A 27,784-nucleotide genomic window follows, 5' to 3' on the forward strand; every position below is an offset into this window, starting at 1 on the left:
GAATCCATGAAATAATGACTTATCTATAGAGAAGAAGAAGCCATCATCTCAGGAGGCCTCAGATAACCATGGAAGCTCCTCAGATGCCTTCACCCACAGAGCTGGACCAAGCCATGGCAGGGTGACCATGTAGTCACTCTTCCCTCCAGGCTAAAGCTGGCCAAACAAGAGGAGACCTCTCTGGTATCACTGAGATCGAATCTGCCAGAGATCTCTTTCCTCTAATATGGTCAACTTCCACTCACTTATAGGCAGGTTATCGATTGAAGGTGTGATAAGAAACAATGGTAACTCTCCGTCATGATTGAGAGAGAGGGGTGGCCGGTGACGGTGATGCCTGGTTGTGCTGAATGTTAATTTGCATTGCCCACTGTGCGGCCACATTTCCGATTTAATTATGCTGCTGATGGTAAAATACTAAATATCTCCGCTTCCTTACATCCTACACTCCCCACATTTTCAGGATAGGGAGGAACCCCCCCCCCAACTATTTCTGTAATCTATCCCGGGTTTCTGTAATCTATCCCGGGAACCAGTGTAGCTCGGGGGCTGCAATTTGGCATAGAGGTAGTTTGGGGGGTCCCCTCCCACTATCATGAAAATTTGGGGAGTGCTGGGGGTGTGGAAGCGGAGATGTTTCGTGTTTTACCACCAGCAGCATAGTTAACTTCTCACTGCGCATGCGTGCTACTCAATGTGGAAAGAAGCTTCTGGGCAGCACCATCAGACATAACACCGGAAAACCTTTCACCCCACCGAGCAGGCAGAAGAGGGACAGCCGGGACTGATGGCCATGGAAAGGGGTTTCCTTTCTGACCAGAACACCTTACAGCTCTGCAGGGTGGACTACATAGTTACATAGTTATTTTGGTTGAAAAAAGACATACGTCCATCGAGTTCAACCAGAGAACAAAGTACAACTCCAGCCCGTCCCCCACATATCCCTGTTGATCCAGAGGAAGGCGAAAAAAACCCTTACAAGGCATGGTCCAATTAGCCCCAAAAGGGAAAAATTCCTTCCCGACTCCAGATGGCAATCAGATAAAATCCCTGGATCAACATCATTAGGCATTACCTAGTAATTGTAGCCATGGCTGTCTTTCAACGCAAGGAAAGCATCTAAGCCCCCTTTAAATGCAGGTATAGAGTTTGCCATAACGATTTCCTGTGGCAATGCATTCCACATCTTAATCACTCTTACTGTAAAGAACCCTTTCCTAAATAAATGGTTAAAACGTTTTTCCTCCATGCGCAGATCATGTCCTCTAGTCCTTTGAGAAGGCCTAGGGACAAAAAGCTCATCCGCCAAGGTATTATATTGCCCTCTGATGTATTTATACATGTTAATTAGATCCCCTCTAAGGCGTCTTTTCTCTAGACTAAATAAACCCAGTATATCTAACCTTTCTCGATAAGTGAGACCTTCCATCACACGTATCAATTTTGTTGCTCGTCTCTGCACCTGCTCTAAAACTGCAATATCTTTTTTGTAATGTGGTGCCCAGAACTGAATTCCATATTCCAGATGTGGCCTTACTAGAGAGTTAAACAGGGGCAATATTATGCTAGCATCTCGAGTTTTTATTTCCCTTTTAATGCATCCCAAAATTTTGTTAGCTTTAGCTGCAGCTGCTTGGCATTGAGTACGATTATTTAACTTGTTGTCAATGAGTACTCCTAAGTCCTTCTCCAAGTTTGATGTCCCCAACTGTATCCCATTTATTTTGTATGGTGCTAGACCATTAGTACGTCCAAAATGCATGACCTTACATTTGTCAACATTGAATTTCATCTGCCATGTATGTGCCCATATAGCCATCCTATCCAGATCCTGTTGCAATATGACACTATCTTCCTGACAGTTGATGATTCTGCACAATTTTGTATCATCTGCAAAAATAGCAACATTGCTCACTACTGCATCTACTAGGTCATTAATAAATAAATTGAAGAGCACTGGACCCAGAACAGACCCCTGTGGGACCCCACTGCTAACAGTCTCCCATTTTGAGTACGATCCATTGACCACAACTCTTTGTTTTCTGTCCATTAGCCAGTTCCCTATCCATGAACACAGACTCTTCCCCAGTCCTTGCATCCTCAACTTTTGCACCAGACTTTTGTGGGGAACAGTGTCGAAGGCCTTTGCAAAGTCCAAGTATATCACATCTACAGCATTCCCAATATCCATATTAGCATGGGTCATTAGGGTGTCCTGCAGAGACATGTCCACCATGTTCATGGAACTAGCCATGGCGTCTGCAGACCTGGAAGCAGGGTGAGAGTAGGACTAAGTCTTGGGGTGTCACACTATTCTTCTTATTATTAAATTACAACAATAAAGACATGCCATCCTCATATATCATCATCATGGTGTCTCCAGGACTGGTGACGATAGTCTTCTATTGACTTGGACACATGGAAGAGTTGCTCTTGTACGTAGAGTTCTCTGGGCAATGTACATAACCAACCAAAAGAAACCAAGACAAATCCATAAAACTGACCTGAGGGGAGACACTGTGCTCCACCGGGCTTCACCAAATCCTTATTGCTGGCGATCACCTTACATAGACGGCACAGGTTGCCAATTTCTTTGAAAAGGTCAAACTTGTCATCATAGATCACCCTGCCCTTTCCGGAAAAGACAAAAACAAAGGAACACCAACACGTCAGACATGTAATGACAGATAGAGCCTAAATAGAACCTGTCACATGCACGTTATTGCATGAAGCAGAAGCCCGAAAAAACAGCTTCAGTGCCAGGACCAGAGCGTATTAAAGAAGGATAACACCGCCCGCCCCCAACCACCACCACAACTTGAGCCAATTTCACCACATGTCCCTCCCTATGGAGGTTGGTATGCACCTCAAGGTATGTCAGCCCACATGGCCCATAAGTGTGAGAGGCAATCTGCAAAGGAGGTCCATAAAGCCACCGCTGCCGAGATTGCCAGGGATTTGTGATTGGACAACAAAGACCATTTTCTAGATGGAATGTAAACAATGGCGTCTTCTCCTACCAGTTCCCCGAGCACATGATTATCCGGGATCCTGGTTCGGTTTATTCCTCGAATTCCAAACACCACAAAAACCATGGCACCGGTGTCCACCAGGGGGCGCACCGCTGGCTTCCCACAGGCAGCGTTCAAACAGGGGTTAAAATCCATTGTTGGTGACAATTTCTTTGCAGACCCTGAAGGATTAAAATACAATAAAAATGTAGCATGTCCCTGGTATGGCCAGCATCAGAATATTCCAATAATCACACAGTAACATTTGTAGAGCGCTTTTCTCTCATAGGAACACATAATACCCAGACCAGCCAACACACGGCCTCCCCACCACAGGTGGGATTATTGGGACTATTATGTGTGACTGATATAGTGGCAGCGTCTTCCGTGGCTCTGTGCAATAGAGGATGCAGAGGAGATGGAGGACAGACAATGCTGTGCTGATAATTACCAGGATACTATGACAGGATCCCCACTGTAGGCCCTTATCTACCCTAGTCAATGACACCTTCTGCAGCACTGTACAGAGTACATAGTCATAGTCTAATGTCCTACCATATTATTATTATTATTATGTATTTATACAGCACTGACATCTCCTGCAGCACATTACAGAGTATATAGTCATGTCACTGACTGTCCTCAGAGGAACTCACACTCTAATCCTACCATAGTCATAGTCTAATGTCCTACCATATTATTATTATGTATTTATATAGCACTGACATCTTCTGCAGCACATTACTGGGTACATAGTCATGTCACTGACTGTCCTCAGAGAAGATCACACTCTAATCCTAACATAGTCATAGTCTAATGTCCTACCATATTATTATTATTATGTATTTATACAGCACTGGCATCTCCTGCAGCACATTACAGAGTACATAGTCTGTCACTGACTGTCCTCAGAGGAGCTCACACTCTAATCCTACCATAGTCATAGTCTAATGTCCTACCATATTATTATTATGTATTTATATAGCACTGGCATCTCCTGCAGCACATTACAGAGTACATAGTCTGTCACTGACTATCCTCAGAGGAGCTCACACTCTAATCCTACCATAGTCATAGTCTAATGTCCTACCATATTATTATTATGTATTTACATAGCACTGACATCTCCTGCAGCACATTACAGAGTACATAGTCATGTCACTAACTGTCCTCAGAGGAGCTCACACTCTAATCCTACCATAGTCATAGTCTAATGTCCTACCATATTATTATGATGTATTTATACAGCACTGACATCTCCTGCAGCACATTACAGAGTACATAGTCTGTCACTGACTGTCCTCAGAGGAGCTCACACTCTAATCCTACCATAGTCATAGCCTAATGCCCTACCATATTATTATTATGTATTTATATAGCACTGACATATTCAGCAGCACATTACAGAGTACATAGTCATGCCACTGACTGTCCTCAGAGGAGCTCACACTGTAATCCTACCATAGTCATAGTCTAATGCCCTACCATTTTATTATGTATTTATATAGCACTGACATCACCTGCAGCACATTACAGAGTACATAGTCATGTCACTGACTGTCCTCAGAGCTCACAATCTAATCCTACCATAGTCATAGTCTAATGTCCTACCATATTATTATTATGTATTTATATAGCACTGACATCTCCTGCAGCACATTACAGAGTACATAGTCATGTCACTGACTGTCCTCAGAGGAGCTCACACTCTGATCCTACCATAGTCATAGTCTAATGTCCTACCATATTATTATTATGTATTTATATAGCACTGACATCTTCTACAGCACTGTACAGAGTACATAGTCATGTCACTGACTGTCCTCAGAGGAGCTCACACTCTAATCCTACCATAGTCATAGTGTAATGCCCTACCATATTATTATTATGTATTTATATAGCACTGACATCTTCTGCAGCACTGTACAGAGTATATAGTCATGTCACTGTCTGTCCTCAGAGGAGCTCACACTCTAATCCTACCATAGTCATAGTCTAATGTCCTACCATATTATTATTATGTATTTATATAGCACTGACATCTTCTGCAGCACTGTACAGAGTACATAGTCATGTCACTGACTGTCCTCAGAGGAGATCATACTCTAATCCTACCATAGTCATAGTCTAATGTCCTACCATATTATTATTATGTATTTATATAGCACTGACATCTTCTGCAGCACTGTACAGAGTACATAGTCATGTCACTGACTGTCCTCAGAGGAGCTCACACTCTAATCCTACCATAGTCATAGTGTAATGCCCTACCATATTATTATTATGTATTGATATAGCACTGACATCTTCTGCAGCACTGTACAGAGTATATAGTCATGTCACTGTCTGTCCTCAGAGGAGCTTACACTCTAATCCTACCATAGTCATAGTCTACTGTCCTACCATATTATTATTATGTATTTATATAGCACTGACATCTTCTGCAGCACATTACAGAGTACATAGTCATGTCACTGACTGTCCTCAGAGGAGCTCACACTCTAATCCTATCATAGTCAGAGTCTAATGTCCTACCATATTATTACTATGTATTTATATAGCACTGACATCTTCTGCAGCACATTACAGAGTACATAGTCATGTCACTGACTGTCCTCAGAGGAGATCATACTCTAATCCTACCATAGTCATAGTCTAATGTCCTACCATATTATTATTATGTATTTATATAGCACTGACATCTTCTGCAGCACTGTACAGAGTACATAGTCATGTCACTGACTGTCCTCAGAGGAGCTCACACTCTAATCCTACCATAGTCATAGTGTAATGTCCTACCATATTATTATTATGTATTTATATAGCACTGACATCTTCTGCAGCACTGTACAGAGTATATAGTCATGTCACTGACTATCCTCAGAGGAGCTCACACTCTAATCCTACCATAGCCATAGTCTAATGTCCTACCATATTATTATTATGTATTTATATAGCACTGACATCTCCTGCAGCACATTACAGAGTACATAGTCATGTCACTGACTGTCCTCAGAGGAGCTCACACTCTAATCCTATCATAGTCAGAGTCTAATGTCCTACCATATTATTATTATGTATTTATATAGCACTGACATCTCCTGCAGCACTGTACAGAGTACATAGTCATGTCACCGGCTGTCCTCAGAGGAGCTCACACTCTAATCCTACCATAGTCCTAGTCTAATGTCCTACCATATTATTATTATGTATTTATATAGCACTGACATCATCTGCAGCACATTACAGAGTACATAGTCATGTCACTGACTGTCCTCAGAGGAGCTCACAATCTAATCCTGTCATAGTCTAATGTCCTCCCATATTATTATTATGTATTTATATAGCACTGACATCTCCTGCAGCACATTACAGAGTACATAGTCATGTCACTGACTGTCCTCAGAGGAGCTCACACTCTAATCCTACCATAGTCATAGTCTAATGTCCTACCATATTATTACTATGTATTTATATAGCACTGACATCTCCTGCAGCACATTACAGAGTACATAGTCATGTCACTGACTGTCCTCAGAGGAGCTCACACTCTAATCCTACCATAGTCATAGTCTAATATCCTACCATATTATTATTATGTATTTATATAGCACTGACATCTCCTGCAGCACATTACAGAGTACATAGTCATGTCACTGACTGTCCTCAGAGGAGCTCACACTCTAATCCTACCATAGTCATAGTCTAATGTCCTACCATATTATTATTATGTATTTATATAACACTGACATCTTCTGCAGCACATTACAGAGTACATAGTCATGTCACTGACTGTCCTCAGAGGAGCTCACACTCTAATCCTACCATAGTCATAGTCTAATAATGTCCTACCATATTATTATTATGTATTTATATAGCACTGACATCTCCTGCAGCACATTACAGAATACATAGTCATGTCACTGACTGTCCTCGGAGGAGCTCACACTCTAATCCTACCATAGTCATAGTCTAATGTCCTACCATATTATTACTATGTATTTATATAGCACTGACATCTCCTGCAGCACATTACAGAGTACATAGTCATGTCACTGACTGTCCTCAGAGGAGCTCACACTCTAATCCTACCATAGTCATAGTCTAATATCCTACCATATTATTATTATGTATTTATATAGCACTGACATCTCCTGCAGCACATTACAGAGTACATAGTCATGTCACTGACTGTCCTCAGAGGAGCTCACACTCTAATCCTACCATAGTCATAGTCTAATGTCCTACCATATTATTATTATGTATTTATATAGCACTGACATCTTCTGCAGCACATTACAGAGTACATAGTCATGTCACTGACTGTCCTCAGAGGAGCTCACACTCTAATCCTACCATAGTCATAGTATAATAATGTCCTACCATATTATTATTATGTATTTATATAGCACTGACATCTCCTGCAGCACATTACAGAGTACATAGTCATGTCACTGACTGTCCTCAGAGGAGCTCACAATCTAATCCTACCATAGTCATAGTCTAATGTCCTACCATATTATTATTATGTATTTATATAGCACTGACATCTTCTGCAGCACATTACAGAGTACATAGTCATGTCACTGACTGTCCTCAGAGGAGCTCACACTCTATTCCTACCATAGTCATAGTCTAATGTCCTACCATATTATTATTATGTATTTATATAGCACTGACACCTTCTGCAGCACATTACAGAGTACATAGTCATGTCACAGACTGTCCTCAGAGGAGCTCACACTCTAATCCTACCATAGTCATAGTCTAATGTCCTACCATATTATTATGTATTTATATAGCATTGGCATCTTCTGCAGCACTTTACAGAGTACACAGTCATGTCACTGGCTGTCCTCAGAGGAGCTCACACTCTAATCCTACCACAGTCATAGTCTAATGTCCTACCATATTATTATTATTATGTATTTATATAGCACTGACATCTTCTGCAGCACATTACAGAGTACATAGTCATGTCACTGACTGTCCTCAGAGGAGCTCACACTCTAATCCTGTCATAGTCATAGTCTAATGTCCTACCATATTATTATTATGTATTTATATAGCACTGACATCTTCTGCAGCACATTACAGAGTACATAGTCATGTCACTGACTGTCCTCAGAGGAGATCACACTCTAATCCTACCATAGTCATAGTCTAATGTCCAACCATATTATTATTATGTATTTATATAGCACTGACATCTTCTGCAGCACATTACAGAGTACATAGTCATGTCACTGACTGTCCTCAGAGGAGCTCACACTCCTCCTACCATAGTCATGGTCTAATGTCCTACCATATTATTATTATGTATTTATATAGCACTGACATCTTCTGCAGCACATTACAGAGTATATAGTCATGTCACTGACTGTCCTCAGAGGAGCTCACACTCTAATCCTACCATAGTCACAGTGTAATATCCTACCATATTATTATTATGTATTTATATAGCACTGGCATCTTCTGCAGCACTGTACAGAGTACATAGTCATGTCACTAAATGTCCTCAGAGGAGCTCACACTCTAATCCTACCATAGTCATAGTCTAATGTCCAACCATATTATTATTATGTATTTATATAGCACTGACATCTTCTGCAGCACATTACAGAGTACATAGTCATGTCACTGACTGTCCTCAGAGGAGCTCACACTCTAATCCTACCATAGTCATAGTCTAATGTCCTACCATATTATTATTATGTATTTATATAGCACTGACATCTCCTGCAGCACATTACACAGTACATAGTCATGTCACTGACTGTCCTCAGAGGAGCTCACACTGTAATCCTACCATAGTCATAGTGTAATGTCCTACCATATTATTATTATGTATTTATATAGCACTGACATCTCCTGCAGCACATTACAGAGTACATAGTCATGTCACTAAATGTCCTCAGAGGAGCTCACACTCTAATCCTACCATAGCCATAGTCTAATGTCCTACCATATTATTATTATGTATTTATATAGCACTGACATCTCCTACAGCACATTACACAGTACATATAGTCATGTCACTGACTGTCCTCAGAGGAGCTCACACTCTAATCCTACCATAATCATAGTCTAATGTCCTGCCATAGTATTATTATGTATTTATATAGCACTGACATGTTCTGCAGCACATTACAGAATACATAGTCATGTCACTGACTGTCCTCAGAGGAGCTCACAATCTAACCCTACCATAGTCATAGTGTAATGTCCTACCATAGTATTATTATGTATTTATATAGCACTGACATCTTCTGCAGCACATTACAGAGTACATAGTCATGTCACTGACTGTCCTCAGAGGAGCTCACAATCTAATCCTACCTTAGTCATAGTCTAATGTCCTACCATATTATTATTATGTATTTATATAGCACTGACATCTCCTGCAGCACATTACAGAGTACATAGTCATGTCACTGACTGTCCTCAGAGGAGCTCACAATCTAATCCTACCTTAGTCATAGTCTAATGTCCTACCATATTATTATTATGTATTTATATAGCACTGACATCTCCTGCAGCACATTACAGAGTACATAGTCATGTCACTGACTGTCCTCAGAGGAGCTCACAATCTAATCCTACCTTAGTCATAGTCTAATGTCCTACCATATTATTATTATGTATTTATATAGCACTGACATCTTCTGCAGCACATTACAGAGTACATAGTCATGTTACTGACTGTCCTCAGAGGATCTCACTCTAATCCTACCATAGTCATAGTGTAATGTCCTACCATATTATTATGTATTTATATAGCACTGACATCTCCTGCAGCACATTACAGAGTACATAGCCATGTCACTGACTGTCCTCAGAGGAGCTCACACTCTAATCCTACCATAGTCATAGTGTAATGTCCTACCATATTATTATTATGTATTTATATAGCACTGACATCTCCTGCAGCACATTACAGAGTACATAGTCATGTCACTGACTGTCCTCAGAGGAGCTCACACTCTAATCCTACCATAGTCATAGTCTAATGTCCTACCATATTATTATTATGTATTTATATAGCACTGACATCTTCTGCAGCATGTTACAGAGTACATAGCCATGTCACTGACTGTCCTCAGAGGAGCTCACACTCTAATCCTACCATAGCCATAGTCTAATGTCCTACCATATTATTATTATGTATTTATATAGCACTGACACCTTCTGCAGCACATTACAGAGTACATAGTCATGTCACTGACTGTCCTCAGAGGAGATCACAATCTAATCCTACCATAGTCCTAGTCTAATGTCCTACCATATTATTAGTATGTATTTATATAGCACTGACATCTCCTGCAGCACATTACAGAGTACATAGTCATGTCACTGACTGTCCTCAGAGGAGCTCACACTCTAATCCTACCATAGTGATAGTCTAATGTCCTACCATGTTATTATTATGTATTTATATAGCACTGACATCTCCTGCAGCACATTACAGAGTATATAGTCATGTCACTGACTGTCCTCAGAGGAGCTCACACTCTAATCCTACCATAGTCATAGTGTGATGTCCTACCATATTATTATTATGTATTTATACAGCACTGACATCTCCTGCAGCACATTACAGAGCACATAGTCATGTCACTGGCTGTCCTCAGAGGAGCTCACACTCTAATCCTACCATAGCCATAGTCTAATGTCCTACCATATTATTATGTAATTATATAGCACTGACATCTTCTGCAGCACATTACAGAGTACATAGTCATGTCACTGACTGTCCTCAGAGGAGCTCACACTCTAATCCTACCATAGTCATAGTATAATATCCTACCATATTATTAGTATGTATTTATATAGCACTGACATCTTCTGCAGCACATTACAGAGTACATAGTCATGTCACTGACTGTCCTCAGAGGAGCTCACACTCTAATCCTACCATAGTCATAGTCTAATGTCCTACCATATTATTATTATGTATTTATATAGCACTGGCATCTTCTGCAGCACATTACAGAGTACATAGTCATGTCACTGACTGTCCTCAGAGGAGCTCACACTCTAATCCTACCATAGTCATAGTCTAATGTCCTACCATATTATTAGTATGTATTTATATAGCACTGACATCTTCTGCAGCACATTACAGAGTACATAGTCATGTCACTGACTGTCCTCAGAGGAGCTCACACTCTAATCCTACCATAGTCCTAGTATAATGTCCTACTATATTATTATTATGTATCTATATAGCACTGACATCTCCTGCAGCACTGTACAGAGTACATAGTCATGTCACTGACTGTCCTCAGAGGAGCTCACAATCTAATCCTATCATAGTAATAGTCTAATATCCTACCAAATTTTTATTATTATTATGTATTTATATAGCACTGACATCTTCTGCAGCACATTACAGAGTACATAGTCATGTCACTGACTGTCCTCAGAGGAGCTCACACTCTAATCCTACCATAGTCATAGTCTAATGTCCTACCATATTATTATTATTATTATGTATTTATATAGCACTGACATCTTCTGCAGCACATTACAGAGTACATAGTCATGTCACTGACTGTCCTCAGAGGAGCTCACACTCTAATCCTACCATAGTCATAGTCTAATGTCCTACCATATTATTATTATGTATTTATATAGCACTGACATCTTCTGCAGCACATTACAGAGTACATAGTCATGTCACTGACTGTCCTCAGAGGAGCTCACACTCTAATCCTACCATAGTCCTAGTATAATGTCCTACTATATTATTATTATGTATTTATATAGCACTGACATCTCCTACAGCACATTACAGAGTACATAGTCATGTCACTGACCCTACCCCAGCCAATGCTGCTCATCACTTTGCCTCATTCCAATGATGTGTGTGACTTTATTATTATTTATGTATGATTATTATTACAATTGGGTGACGAGTGTAGGGCTGACGACTGTAGGGGTGACGGCTGTAGGAGTAATGGTTGTAGTGATGATGGGTGTAGGGGTGATGGCTGTAGTGGTGACAGGTGTAGGGGTGACGGCTGTAGGGGTTATGGTTGTAGTGGTGATGGGTGTAGGGGTGACGGCTGTAGGAGTAATGGTTGTAGTGGTGATGGGTGTAGTGGTTATGGCATTGGTGGTGACAGGTGTAGGGGTGACGGCTGTAGGGGTAATGGTTGTAGTGGTGATGGGTGTAGGGGTGATGGCTGTAGTGGTGACAGGTGTAGGGGTGACGGCTGTAGGGGTTATGGTTGTAGTGGTGATGGGTGTAGGGGTGATGGCTGTAGGGGTGACGGGTGTAGTGGTCTTGGCTGTAGGGGTGAAGGCTGTGGGGTGACAGATGTAAGGGTGATGGGTGTAGGGGTTACAGCTGTAAGGGGGATTGGTGTAGGGGTAACATGTGTAGTGGTGACAGGTGTAGGGGTTAGGGGTGTAGGGGTGATGGCTGTAGGGTGAAAGCTGTAAAGGTGACAGCTGTGGGGGTGACGGCTGTGGTGGTGATGGTGATGGGTGTAGGGATGGTGGATGTAGAGGTGACAGGTATAGGGTAGAAAGCTGTAGGGGTAAAGGTTGTAGTAGTCACGAGTGTAGGGGTGACCGGTGTAGTGGTTATATGGCATTGGTGGTGACAGGTGTAGGGGTGACGGCTGTAGTGGTGACGACTGTAGGGGTGACAGCTGTAGGGGTGATGGCTGTAAGGGTGACAGGTGTAGTGGTGACGGTTGTAGGGGTGATGGCTGTAGGAGTGAAAGCAGTGGTGGTGACGGCTGTAGGGGTGACAGCTGCATTGGAGATGGCTGTAAGGGTGACGGCTGTAGGGGTGACAGTTGTAGGGGTGATGGCTGTAGTGGAGAAGGCTGTAGAGGCTACAGGTGTAGGGGTGACAGGTGTAGGGGTGACGGCTGTAGGGGTGACGGCTGTAGGGGTGATGGCTGTAGGGGTGATGGCTGTAGGGGTGACAGCAGTGGTGGCGATGGCTGTAGGGGTGAAAGCTGTATTGGTGATGGCTTTAGGGGTTACAGATGTAGGATTGGCGGCAGTGGTGGTGACAGGTGTAGGGGTGACAGGTGTAGGAATGATAGGTGTAGTGGTGACGGCTGTAGTGGTGACGGCTGTAGGGGTGACGGCTGTAGGGGTGATCGGGGTAATGGTAACAGGTGTAGTGGTGACGGCTGTAGGGGTGACGGTTGTAGGGGTGATGGCTGTAGGAGTGAAAGCAGTGGTGGTGACGGCTGTAGGGGTGACGGCTGTAGTGGTGACGGCTGTAGGGGTGATCGGGGTAATGGTAACAGGTGTAGTGGTGACGGCTGTAGGGGTGACAGTTGTAGGGGTGATGGGTGTAGGAGTGAAAGCAGTGGTGGTGACGGCTGTAGGGGTGACGGCTGTAGTGGTGACGGCTGTAGGGGTGATCGGGGTAATGGTAACAGGTGTAGTGGTGACGGCTGTAGGGGTGACGGTTGTAGGGGTGATGGCTGTAGGAGTGAAAGCAGTGGTGGTGACGGCTATAGGGGTGACGGCTGTAGTGGTGACGGCTGTAGGGGTGATCGGGGTAATGGTAACAGGTGTAGTGGTGACGGCTGTAGGGGTGACGGTTGTAGGGGTGATGGCTGTAGGGGTGATCGGGGTAATGGTAACAGGTGTAGTGGTGACGGCTGTAGGGGTGACCGTTGTAGGGGTGATGGCTGTAGGAGTGAAATCAGTGGTGGTGACGGCTGTAGGGGTGACGGCTGTAGTGGTGACGGCTGTAGGGGTGATCGGGGTAATGGTAACAGGTGTAGTGGTGACGGCTGTAGGGGTGACGGTTGTAGGGGTGATGGCTGTAGGAGTGAAAGCAGTGGTGGTGACGGCTGTAGGGGTGACGGCTGTAGTGGTGACGGCTGTAGGGGTGATCGGGGTAATGGTAACAGGTGTAGTGGTGACGGCTGTAGGGGTGACGGTTGTAGGGGTGATGGCTGTAGGAGTGAAAGCTGTGGTGGTGACGGCTGTAGGGGTGACGGCTGTAGTGGTGATGGCTGTAGGGGTGATCGGGGTAATGGTAACAGGTGTAGTGGTGACGGCTGTAGGGGTGACCGTTGTAGGGGTGATGGCTGTAGGAGTGAAATCAGTGGTGGTGACGGCTGTAGGGGTGACGGCTGTAGTGGTGACGGTTGTAGGGGTGATCGGGGTAATGGTAACAGGTGTAGTGGTGACGGCTGTAGGGGTGACGGTTGTAGGGGTGATGGCTGTAGGAGTGAAAGCAGTGGTGGTGACGGCTGTAGGGGTGACGGCTGTAGTGGTGACGGCTGTAGGGGTGATCGGGGTAATGGTAACAGGTGTAGTGGTGACGGCTGTAGGAGTGACGGTTGTAGGGGTGATGGCTGTAGGAGTGAAAGCTGTGGTGGTGACGGCTGTAGGGGTGACGGCTGTAGTGGTGATGGCTGTAGGGGTGATCGGGGTAATGGTAACAGGTGTAGTGGTGACGGCTGTAGGGGTGACGGTTGTAGGGGTGATGGCTGTAGGAGTGAAAGCAGTGGTGGTGACGGCTGTAGGGGTGACGGCTGTAGTGGTGACGGCTGTAGGGGTGATCGGGGTAATGGTAACAGGTGTAGTGGTGACAGCTGTAGGGATGACAGCTGTACTGGTGATGGGTGTAGAGGTGCTAGCTGTAGGGGTGACAGCTGTACTGGTGATGGGTGTGGAGGCAGGGCAGTTTCTAGGCTAAATTGCACCCAGGGCGAGGATGTAGAAATTTCACTCCCTTCCCCCCACCCCCGTGGACTCGGGAACCCTTACGCTTTAGGAACAGAAATACAGACACAGGTCACAAGTAGATCTGCCTACTTTCTAGTGACCAGCCGCTCATCCAGGAGGAAGCAGGAAAACACCCAGGCGAGGAGAACCCGGAAAGCAGACTCCTCCATGGGCGCCGTGCACTCACAGCCTGCAGTACCGCTACAGGACAGCAGGTGTCATCACGTGGTGGTGACATGATGATGACTTGAAGTCTGACGCAGGCAGCCTAGGAGGAGTCAAGGAAGGTGATCGCGCTGGTAATCTACTTCTTCCATTTGGCTGCACCACACGTCACCAGCTCCCTAGCGGTAATGTCCTTCTGCCAGCGCCCCCCTTCATCTACTTGCTGGTCTGCGCCCAGTGCGGTCGCCCTGCCTGCACTGCCCAAGAAACGGCCCTGTGTGGGGGCGTCAGTTTGCTGTAGGGGTAACAGCTGTAGTGCTGTGAGTCTGGAGGGGTTTGCAGAGTGACTGCTCTGCCAGTGATAATATGACCCCTCATTGCTGTACTGCCCGCTCTAGAAGCCGGTAGAGATGGTAGTTTGGAGCAGGTTGATTCGCAGGCAGTGATCTTTCCCGTCCATTATGCTCAACATGACCTCTGACCTGAATATAGCTGGCCAATAGGAATGGAGTGTGCTGCAGTGACTGTGCTCATGGCAACCTCCATCCCTACTGGCCAGCTGGCTCCAGGCCAGAGGCCACGCTGAGCATTATGGGAGGGAAATTCACCATTACCATCCCTACTGACTGGTTCTCTTATTCAGCCCCTCCCCCCGACTTCGAGCACATAAAGGAGACACCATGCTGGGAGTTTATTTCTGCAGAGTTAATTCTGTCAGATCATTTTCATTTTAAGAATATTTTTGTTGGCAGATGCAGAAGGCGAACGCCGAGCCGCAAGTGCTGCCTTCATGGTGGTTAATACAGTGCGGCCGCTGCTGCTGCTTCTTCATTATCTGCTCTATCAATCTGCGCTAGCTTCATCATAAAAACACATCTGTGTCTGCAAGTCCTTCTGTTCCACCACTTACTATTCCAGCAACGGCTTCTGCCACTCCTCAGGGGAGACAATCTCATACATGTACTATTATTATTATTATTATTTAGTATTTATATAGCGCCGACATATTACGCAGCGCTGCACAGTGTATATATATATATCTTGTCACTAACTGTCCCTCAAAGGAGCTCACAATCTAATCCCTACCATTGCCATATGTCTATATTATGTAGTGTAAGTACTGTAGTCTAGGGCCAATTTTTAGGGGGAGCTAATTAACTTATCCGTATGTTTTTGGAATGTGGGAGGAAACCGGAGTGCCCGGAGGAATCCCACGCAGACACAGAGAGAACATACAAACTCTTTGCAGATAGTGCCCTGGCTGGGATTCGAACCAGGGACCCAGTGCTGCAAGGCGAGGGAGCTAACCACTACGCCACCGTGCTGCCCAAATCCTGCCTACTATCTGCCTACTATCTGCCTACTATCCTACCACATTATTATTATATAGCACTGACATCTTCTGCAGCACATTACAGAGTACATAGTCATGCCACTGACTGTCCTCAGAGGAGCTCACACTCTAATCCTACCACAGTCATAGTGTAATGTCCTACCATATTATTATTATTATTATTATTATATAGCACTGACATCTTCTGCAGCACATTACAGAGTACATAGTCATGTAACTGACTGTCCTCAGTGAAGCTCACACTCTAATCCTACCATAATCATAGTCTAATATCCTACCATATTATTATTATGTATTTATATAGCACTGACATCTTCTGCAGCACATTACAGAGTACATAGTCATGTCACTGACTGTCCTCAGAGGAGCTCACACTCTAATCCTACCATAGTCATAGTGTAATGTCCTACCATATTATTATTATGTATTTATATAGCACTGAAATCTTCTGCAGCACATTACAGAGTGCATAGTCATGTCACTGACTGTCCTCAGAAAAGCTCACACTCTAATCCTACCATAGTCATAGTCTAATGTCCTAACATATTATTATTATGTATTTATATAGCACTGACATCTCCTGCAGCACATTACAGAGTACATAGTCATGTCACTGACTGTCCTCAGAGGAGCTCACACTCTAATCCTACCATAGTCATAGTGAAATGTCCTACCATGTTATTATTATATATTTATATAGCACTGACATCTTCTGCAGCACATTACAGAGTACATAGTCATGTCACTGACTGAGGAGCTCACATTCTAATCCTACCATAGTCATAGTCTAATGTCCTACCATATTATTATTATGTATTTATATAGCACTGACATCTTCTGCAGCACATTACAGAGTGCATAGTCATGTCACTGACTGTCCCCAGAGGAGCTCACACTCTAATCCTACCATAGTCATAGTCTAATGTCCTCCCATATTATTATTATGTATTTATATAGCACTGACATCTCCTGCAGCACATTACAGAGTACATAGTCATGTCACTGACTGTCCTCAGAGGAGCTCACACTCTAATCCTACTATAGTCATAGTCTAATGTCCTACCATATTATTATTATGTATTTACATAGCACTGACATCTTCTGCAGCGCTGTACAGAGTACATAGTCATGTCACTGACTGTCCTCAGAGGAGCTCACACTCTAATCCTACCATAGTCATAGTGTAATGTCCTACCATATTATTATTATGTATTTATATAGCACTGACATCTCCTGCAGCACATTACAGGGTACATAGTCATGTCACTGGCTGTCCTCAGAGGAGCTCACACTCTAATCCTATCATAGTCATAGCCTAATGTCCTACCATATTATTATTATGTATTTATATAGCACTGACATCTTCTGCAGCACATTACAGAGTACATAGTCATGTCACTGACTGTCCTCAGAGGAGCTCACACTCTAATCCTACCATAGTCATAGTCTAATATCCTGCCATATTATTATTATGTATTTATATAGCACTGACATCTTCTGCAGGACATTACAGAGTACATAGTCATGTCACTGACTGTCCTCAGAGGAGCTCACACTCTAATCCTACCATAGTCATAGTCTAATGTCCTACCATATTATTATTATTATGTATTTATATAGCAGTGACATCTTCTGCAGCACATTACAGAGTAAATAGTCATGTCACTGACTGTCCTCAGGGATGAATTTAGAGAGCTATAGACTAGACAAAGATTTGAACCCGGGACCCAATGCTGTCAGGGTGGAGTTCTTGAGATATGAGCGGTGTCCCTAGGCTTTTGTGCAGAGTCTGAGGTGATTCTGCCCCTCCTGGAATGAACGGTTGAGTGGTTCGGCTCACCCTTCTCTTTGGGGACATAGAAGTAGCCTCTATTGAACACATCGGACCCCGATCCCTGACACCCCGCCGGAGAGGTGCAGATACGGCCGTGTACGGGATTCTTGTGCACCAAAGAGAAGTAAATCTTCCTGTAAAGACACAACATGGGGAGAAAATACTGAACAGACTTACAAGAAATAAACATAGAGGAAGACATTTATCACTTGTTCAGACAATGGCAGAAACACTCTACAGATTCATACAAATGATACAAACAGAAGCGGTACAGCCAGGCCTCACATCAGACAATGGCAGAAACACTCTACAGATTCATACAAATGATACAAACAGAAGCAGTACAGCCAGGCCTCACATCAGACAATGGCAGAAACACTCTACAGAGTCACACAAATGATACAAACAGAAGCGGTACAGCCAGGCCTCACATCAGACAAATGGCAGAAACACTCTACAGAGTCACACAAATGATACAAACAGAAGCGGTACAGCCAGGCCTCGCATCACACAATGGCAGAAACGCTCTACAGAGTCACACAAATGATACAAACAGAAGCGGTACAGCCAGGCCTCACATCAGACAATGGCAGAAACGCTCTACAGATTCATACAAATGATACAAACAGAAGCGGTACAGCCAGGCCTCACATCAGACAATGGCAGAAACGCTCTACAGAGTCACACAAATGATACAAACAGAAGCGGTACAGCCAGGCCTCACATCAGACAATGGCAGAAACGCTCTACAGAGTCACACAAATGATACAAACAGAAGCGGTACAGCCAGGCCTCGCATCACACAATGGCAGAAACGCTCTACAGAGTCACACAAATGATACAAACAGAAGCGGTACAGCCAGGCCTCGCATCACACAATGGCAGAAACGCTCTACAGAGTCACACAAATGATACAAACAGAAGCGGTACAGCCAGGCCTCACATCAGACAAATGGCAGAAACACTCTACAGAGTCACACAAATGCTACAAACAGAAGCGGTACAGCCAGGCCTCACATCAGAGATCAGACAAACATCCACTACCAACCAGCAAATAGTTAATTACATATTAAAAAAAACACTGCTACTGACCTAAGGAGAGGGAATCTTCTGGATACTAATGAGGCTGCCCTCTCTGTCCTCCGCTCCCCCGCAGCTGCCGGGACCCTCCAGCTGATCAGGTGGCCGTGCATGCACAGTAATATGGAGTCCGGGGGCATAACGAGAGGGGAGCAGCACCTGTGATGGCAGCAGAGCCCAGAGGTGTGGTGACCCCAACTACTAACCTACCCTCCGTCCCTGCTGACGGATCACCCTACTGACGCTCAAATTCCGGGCGGAGTTACATACTACTCCCCCTCCGAGTCGTAGCGTCTCAGAGTGAGAAGTAAATCGGAGTCAGGCGATCACCGGAACCCCTAATTACCCGTGCGTAGGTCATGCATTGCTGCTAAAGCCACGCCCAACTCAAGCGATATGCAGCCGGCGCACAGCACCGAAACCACCTGCGCCGGTGGAGCCCATCGTCCATCATACCCAGTCTGTGCCACCATGTCACATGCCAACCTCTAGGCTAGTGACGAGTCTGTACAGCACTCCACCCCAAACTGTCACAAGAGGGGATCGCATCCTAATCTCTGTGATTGTAGCTGTGTACACACTGATGGTACCTAACAAGATGCATGCTGGGAGATTCCCATCTGCTGACGCTGCAGTAGCCCCACCCAGTTACTGCCGCTCTGTAGGTCAGAATAATAGAAGTTATGTCAGAATAAAGATGGCCCCGCCCCGGCGCTGTGTTAGGAGAGGACATTCAGTGAGCGGGATACTTTAGAGGGTGAACAGGCTCTTGTCGGGGGCGTCTGTGGACAGGAAGGATCGGCAGTGTGTGGAGAAGTTCCCCTTAATTCCCGCACGATGGCAGGAGATGAGTCAGTCGTCCTATCGCGGGCGGCGGCGGGGGACGGGACGGAGATAATAGGGAACATCCTCCTCCTAATTATAAACCACTCTCAGCGTCTCACCGCGAGCGCTTTAATCTGAAGCGGCGGATTGATGAGCGGAGGATTCTGGAAATTGTGATTTCTCTATAATGTTAATGAGAGACACACATGTCCCGGATTCCGAGCAGATCGGCGGAACGCGTGCGGCCGGCAATGCTTCGCACATCGTGTCTGCGGTGGGGAGAGTTACTATGAATGTTTTATAACGGCTGCATTAACTATAACACATCAAAGAGTCGGAGCGAGCGGCAACCAGAGCTCATCTCTGCAGAGAACCTCCAGGGTTATTATACGGCGTCTCCTGTGCCTGGCGCGTCCTTGTTATGTGTCCCCATATTTCACACGGCTGCAGAGCGCGTCACTGCGCCAGCTGAGACACATCCATACTGGCACCATTACCCTCTATGTGTGCGGCCAATCGACCATCCAATGTGATCATTTTATCGAATCAGATGAAAATCAGATCCAGCACAAGTATGCCCAATCGATGATCCCACCAATTTCAGCTTGAAAACAGTCAATTGTATAAATTGAGCAAGCTGGAAAATCTCACTCCGACATAGTCGATGCAATATCACCACGCAATTGATCAACCGATGGACGGACCCCCGGCTGCTGTCTGCTCAAATGTTAGTATCCCTCCCTTAATCCAGGGCCTGTGCATTAGTAACCTCACCTGTCCAGCTTCCGGGACTTCCAGCCTCTCCGCCTTCTTCTCCGAGTACCCCGGATAACATCATATGCACTTGATGTATGCACCAATCACTAATCACTACCATCACTAATCAGAGACTTACATATCTATCACCTGACCAGACTGATCACATGCTTCTCCGTGACTTCTCCTAGACACCACCATCACTAATCAGAGACTTACATATCAATCACCTAACCAGACTGATCACATGCTTCTCCATGCCTTCTCCTAGACACCACCATCACTAATCAGAGACTTCCATATCTATCACCTGACCAGACTGATCACATGCTTCTCTGTGACTTCTCCTAGACATGACCATCACTAATCAGAGACTTCCATATCTATCACCTGACCAGATTGATCACATGCTTCTCCATGACTTCTCCTACACATGACCATCACTAATCAGAGACTTCCATATCTATCACCTGACCAGACTGATCACATGCTTCTCCGTGACTTCTCCTAGACACAACCATTACTAATCAGAGACTTACATATCTATCACCTGACCAGACTGATCATATGTTCTCCATGACTTCTCCTAGACACGCCCATCACTAATCAAAGACTTACATATCAATCACCTGACCAGACTGATCACATGCTTCTCCATGACTTCTCCTAGGCAGGACCATCACTAATCAGATACTTACATATCTATCACCTGACCAGACTGATCACATGCTTCTCTGTGACTTCTCCTAGACACGACCATCACTAATCAGATACTTACATATCTATCACCCGATCAGACTGATCACATGCCGCTCCATGACTTCTCCTAGACCTGACCATTACTAATCAGAGACTTACATATCTATCACCTGACCACACCGATCACATGCTTCTCTATGACTTCTCCTAGACATGACCATCACTAATCAGAGACTTACATATCTATCACCTGACCAGACTGATCACATGCTTCTCCATGACTTCTCCTAGACACAACCATCACTAATCAGAGACTTACATATCAATCACCTGACCAGACTGATCACATGCTTCTCTGTGACTTCTCCTAGACACCACCATCACAAATCAGAGACTTCCATATCTATCACCTGACCAGACTGATCACATGCTTCTCTGTGACTTCTCCTAGACATGACCATCACTAATCAGAGACTTCCATATCTATCACCTGACCAGATTGATCACATGCTTCTCCATGACTTCTCCTAGACATGACCATCACTAATCAGAGACTTCCATATCTATCACCTGACCAGACTGATCACATGCTTCTCCGTGACTTCTCCTAGACACGCCCATCAGAGACTTACATATCTATCACCTGACCATACTGATCACATGCTTCTCCATGACTTCTCCTAGACACCACCATCACTAATCAGAGACTTACATAGCTATCACCTGACCAGACTGATCACATGCTTCTCCATGACTTCTCCTAGATACCACCATCACTAATCAGAGACTTACATATCAATCACCTGACCAGACTGATCACATGCTTCTCCATGCCTTCTCCTAGACACCACCATCACTAATCAGAGACTTCCATATCTATCACCTGACCAGACTGATCACATGCTTCTCTGTGACTTCTCCTAGACATGACCATCACTAATCAGAGACTTCCATATCTATCACCTGACCAGATTGATCACATGCTTCTCCATGACTTCTCCTAGACATGACCATCACTAATCAGAGACTTCCATATCTATCACCTGACCAGACTGATCACATGCTTCTCCGTGACTTCTCCTAGACACAACCATTACTAATCAGAGACTTACATATCTATCACCTGACCAGACTGATCATATGTTCTCAATGACTTCTCCTAGACATGACCATCACTAATCAGAGACTTACATATCTATCACCTGACCAGACTGACCACATGCTTCTCCATGACTGCTCCTAGACACGACCATCACTAATCAGAGACTTACATATCTGTCAACTGACCAGACTGATCACATGCTTCTCCATGACTTCTCCTAGACACGACCATCACTAATCAGAGACTTACATAGCTATCACCTGACCACACTGATCACATGCTTCTCCATGACTGCTCCTAGACACGACCATCACTAATCAGAGACTTACATAGCTATCACCTGATCACACTGATCACATGCTTCTCCATGACTTCTCCTAGACACGACAATCACTAATCAGAGACTTACACATATTCACCTGACCACACTGATCACATGCTTCTCCACGACTTCTCCTAGACACGACCATCACTAATCAGAGACTCACATATCTATTACCTGACCAGACTGATCACATGCTTCTCTGTGACTTCTCCGAGACATGACCACCTGACCAGACTGATCACATGCTTCTTCATGACTTCTCCTAGACATGACCCTCCTTTGTACCTTGTGAGATAGGAAGAGAGTTACCTGGTGGAGTTCTGCTCCCTGTCGGCAACATAGAAGCTGAAGTCGAATTTCCACCCTCGGCGTGAGTCGCAGGCTGATGAGGTAATCATCCACTTCCTGGGACAGGCGGAGGTCTGCAGCCCTATGGTGGACACACAAGCGGTCAGCTTCCTGGTGTAGTTACCGTAAGGAATCTTATATACCTAAACAATTAACGAAAACACATATTTTACAAGGTGGCAACCTGTGTCCATCAGCTGCACGTCCTGAGTGCTCTGTGCCTGAACAATGACATCACACAGGGGCGCTAAGAGGGCACTAAGGGGGACATGCTTGGAGATGTCACATAAAACGTAATCACCCACACATATAGGGGACAGTGTGCCTGAACAATGACATCATACGGGGGAGGGACCATGCCTGGAGATGTCACACATACCACAATCACCCACATATAGGAGACAACCTACGTATCACATGAGGCTCAATGATTTGCCACTTTTTCTGTCCACATGCAAATTTAGTGGAAATTGTATAAAGCACAAAACTGACATGAAATGCATTTGCTGGGCCCCGTCCTGCGCTGCATACAATTTACATCATACTTGCATGCAAGCAGGTATTAGTTTATCTAACCCTGGTCTGTGTACATCTGTGTATACACTTCACCCCTGAGCATCAGGGGGGGAGGGGGGTACATCTCTGTACAGGCACCAGCCCTGAGCATCGTCAGAGGGAGGGGGTTACATCTCTGTACAGGCACCATCACTGAGCATTGGGGGAAAGGGGGGTTTAAATCTCTGTACAGGCACCGCCCCTGAGCTTCGGGAGGGGGTTACATCTCTGTACAGGCACCACCCCTGAGCATCGGGGGGGTTACATCTCTGTATAGGCACCACTCCTGAGCATTGGGGGGGTTACAACTCTGTACAGGCACCACCACTGAGCATCGGGAGGGGGTTACATCTCTGTACAGGGACCACCCCTGAGCATCGGGGGGTTTACATCTCTGTACAGGCACCACCCCTGAGTGTCGGGGGAGGTGGGGGGGGTTACATCTCTGTACAGGCACCACCCCTGAGCATCGGGGGGGGGGTTAAATCGCTGTACAGGCACCACCCCTGAGTGTCGGGGGAGGGGGGTTACATCTCTGTACAGGCATCACCCCTGAGCATCGGGGGGGGGGGGGGGGGGGAATGTGTACATCTGTGAACAGTCACCACCCTGTGTATACGCACCACCCCTCCTCCCCCGCCCTGTTCCTCCCCACTTCTCTGCTACAGGAAGCAGCGTGTCCATGTCCATTCCTCCAACTACCCCAACCACTAGTCTTGTTCCTGATCTGCTGAAACCACTACAGGAAGCAGTGTGTCCATGTCCATTCCTCCAACCCCAACCACAAGTCTTGTTCCTGATCTGCTGAAACCACTACAGGAAGCAGCATGTCCATGTCCATTCCTCCAACCCCAACCACAAGTCTTTTTCCTAATCTCTTGCAAAAACTACAGGAAACAGTGTGATAGGAATCACACATGCTGCCATGTTGTATGGCTCTGAGCATGTGACCTGTAGCAGCCTGTTGAAGGAGTTAATCAGAGGCTCTGTGGGTGGGACATCAAACAACATGCTGAAGATCACAGCCTGCAGCCCTGTAATACTGTGCTGCAGGAAGTAGCTGCTGGATGGATTCCTGGCCTGGTGTTTTATTAGTTATTCAGCAGCATCTAATCATCATGAATCTCCTTCCAAGGGAATATACAAGTCCTGTGGCCCGAGGGCTGCAGCTTTATCTACTAATCCATGGAAAGGCCTAATTTTATGAACAGATTTCCTGTGTTTGAAATAACCTTATGGCTTGCTCCAGGGGGTTTGTGTGTTCTGCCGTTGTTTTTTAGCATATAAATGAGCATCTGGTGCTGGGCCCCCAGCTCACGCCTGCGCCCTAGACACTTGCCTCCCTGCCTCCCCGCACTGCTGGCTTATCTCTGGGCTTTGCTGAAACGTAATCTCTCTCTGAGCTTCACAAAGCAGAGACATCTCTGAGCGGCCTCAGAGCACTATCTCCCTATCTGTGTTATCAGCAGCGATGCAAATCAGCGACACGGCGGAACCAGGCGGACGTGCGCTGCCTAAACAGCTCTGCCGCTCGGGATTTGTGTCCGGAAAGTTGTTATCCTCGGCACAATGTCACATCTGCCACCCTGAGAAGCATTGTGGCTAATCCGCAGGTATGCGAGCAGCCCCTGCGATCCTTTCACGCCGCGGCGGGGGAAAAACACAAGAGATTCCTAACAAGAGGAGGAATACACAGCTCTGCAATATGTGACGCTAACAGCAGAGAGTGTGGAATATCCGCTATGTGATGTCGTAGCAGAGAGAGCGCGGAAAACCCGCTATGTGACGTCGCAGCAGAGAGAGTGGAGAATAACCGCTATGTGATGCTAACAGCAGAGAGTGCGGAATATCCGCTATGTGACGGTCGCAGCAGAGAGAGTGCAGAATAACCGCTATGTGACGCTAAGAGCAGAGAGTGCGGAATATCCGCTATGTGACGGTCGCAGCAGAGAGAGTGCAGAATAACTGCTATGTGATGCTCATAGCAGAGAGTGTGGCATAATCGCTATGTGACGCTAACAGCAGAGAGTGCAGAATATCCACTATGTGACGGTCGCAGCAGAGAGAGTGCAGAATATCCACTATGTGACGGTCGCAGCAGAGAGAGTGCAGAATATCCACTATGTGACGGTCGCAGCAGAGAGTGTGGCATAATCGCTATGTGACGCTAACAGCAGAGAGTGCAGAATATCCACTATGTGACGGTCGCAGCAGAGAGAGTGCAGAATAACCGCTATGTGACGGTCGCAGCAGAGAGAGTGCAGAATAACCGCTATGTGACGGTCGCAGCAGAGAGAGTGCAGAATACCCGCTATGTGACGGTCGCAGCAGAGAGAGTGCAGAATAACCGCTATGTGACGCTAACAGCAGAGAGAGTGCAGAATAACCGCTATGTGACGCTAACAGCAGAGAGAGTGCAGAATAAACGCTATGTGACGGTCGCAGCAGAGAGTGGAGAATATCCGCTATGTGACGGTTGCAGCAGAGAGTGCGTAATATCCGCTATGTGACGGTCGCAGCAGAGAGAGTGCAGAATAACTGCTATGTGATGCTCATAGCAGAGAGTGTGGCATAATCGCTATGTGACGCTAACAGCAGAGAGTGCAGAATAACCGCTATGTGATGGTCGCAGCAGAGAGAGTGGAATATCTGCTACATGACGCTCATAGCAGAGAGTGTGGCATAACCGCTATGTGACGCTAACAGCAGAGAGTGCAGAATATCCACTATGTGACGGTCGCAGCAGAGAGAGTGCAGAATAACCGCTATGTGACGGTCGCAGCAGAGAGAGCGCAGAATAACCGCTATGTGACGGTCGCAGCAGAGAGAGTGCAGAATATCCGCTATGTGACGGTTGCAGCAGAGAGAGTGCAGAATACCCGCTATGTGACGGTCGCAGCAGAGAGCGTGCAGAATAACCGCTATGTGACGGTCGCAGCAGAGAGAGCGCAGAATATCCGCTATGTAATGGTCATAGCAGAGAAAGTGCAGAATATCCGCTATGTAATGGTCATAGCAGAGAGAGTGCAGAATATCCGCTATGTGACGCTAACAGCAGAGAGTGCAGAATATCCGCTATGTGACGGTCGCAGCAGAGAGAGTGGAATATCTGCTACATGACGCTAACAGCAGAGAGTGCAGAATATCCACTATGTGACGGTCGCAGCAGAGAGAGTGCAGAATAAACGATATGTGACGGTCGCAGCAGAGAGAGCACAGAATAACCGCTATGTGACGCTAACAGCAGAGAGTGCAGAATAACCGCTATGTGACGGTCGCAGCAGAGAGAGTGCAGAATAAACGCTATGTGACGGTCGCAGCAGAGAGTGGAGAATATCCGCTATGTGACGGTTGCAGCAGAGAGTGCGTAATATCCGCTATGTGACGGTCGCAGCAGAGAGAGTGCAGAATAACTGCTATGTGATGCTCATAATCGCTATGTGACACTAACAGCAGAGAGTGCAGAATAACTGCTATGTGACGGTCGCAGCAGAGAGAGTGGAATATCTGCTACATGACGCTCATAGCAGAGAGTGTGGCATAATCGCTATGTGACGCTAACAGCAGAGAGTGCAGAATATCCACTATGTGACGGTCGCAGCAGAGAGAGTGCAGAATAACCGCTATGTGACGGTCGCAGCAGAGAGAGTGCAGAATAACCGCTATGTGACGGTCGTAGCAGAGAGAGTGCAGAATAACCGCTATGTGACGGTCGCAGCAGAGAGAGTGCAGACTATCCGCTATGTAATGGTCATAGCAGAGAAAGTGCAGAATATCCGCTATGTAATGGTCATAGCAGAAATGGTCATAGCAGAGAGAGTGCAGAATATCCGCTATGTGACGCTAACAGCAGAGAGTGCAGAATATCCACTATGTGACGGTCGCAGCAGAGAGAGTGCAGAATAACCGCTATGTGACGCTAACAGCAGAGAGTGCGGAATATCCACTATGTGACGGTCGCAGCAGAGAGAGTGCAGAATAAACGCTATGTGACGGTCACAGCAGAGAGAGTGGAATA

At 45.6% G+C, this 27,784-nt stretch overlaps 1 protein-coding gene across 6 annotated transcripts in view; it reads right to left on the minus strand.

Moving 5' to 3' along the window:
• DISP3 (dispatched RND transporter family member 3) overlaps window positions 1-27,784 on the minus strand; it is a 308,406-nt gene that overhangs the window by 24,538 nt on the left and 256,084 nt on the right. For 5 of the 6 annotated variants that reach the window (XM_068242367.1, XM_068242366.1, XM_068242369.1 and 2 more), the window contains 4 exons: window positions 23,173-23,354; window positions 18,083-18,210; window positions 3,021-3,193; window positions 2,505-2,631 (listed from right to left, as the gene is read on the minus strand). In XM_068242367.1, the coding sequence (XP_068098468.1) occupies window positions 2,505-2,631; window positions 3,021-3,193; window positions 18,083-18,210; window positions 23,173-23,354 (610 nt within the window). The remainder of the gene's footprint in view (window positions 1-2,504; window positions 2,632-3,020; window positions 3,194-18,082; window positions 18,211-23,172; window positions 23,355-27,784) is intronic. The other variant, XM_068242370.1, reaches the window with a different exon arrangement.

Source organism: Hyperolius riggenbachi, chromosome 6, assembly GCF_040937935.1.
Source record: "Hyperolius riggenbachi isolate aHypRig1 chromosome 6, aHypRig1.pri, whole genome shotgun sequence".
Classification (NCBI taxonomy): Eukaryota; Metazoa; Chordata; class Amphibia; order Anura; family Hyperoliidae; genus Hyperolius; species Hyperolius riggenbachi.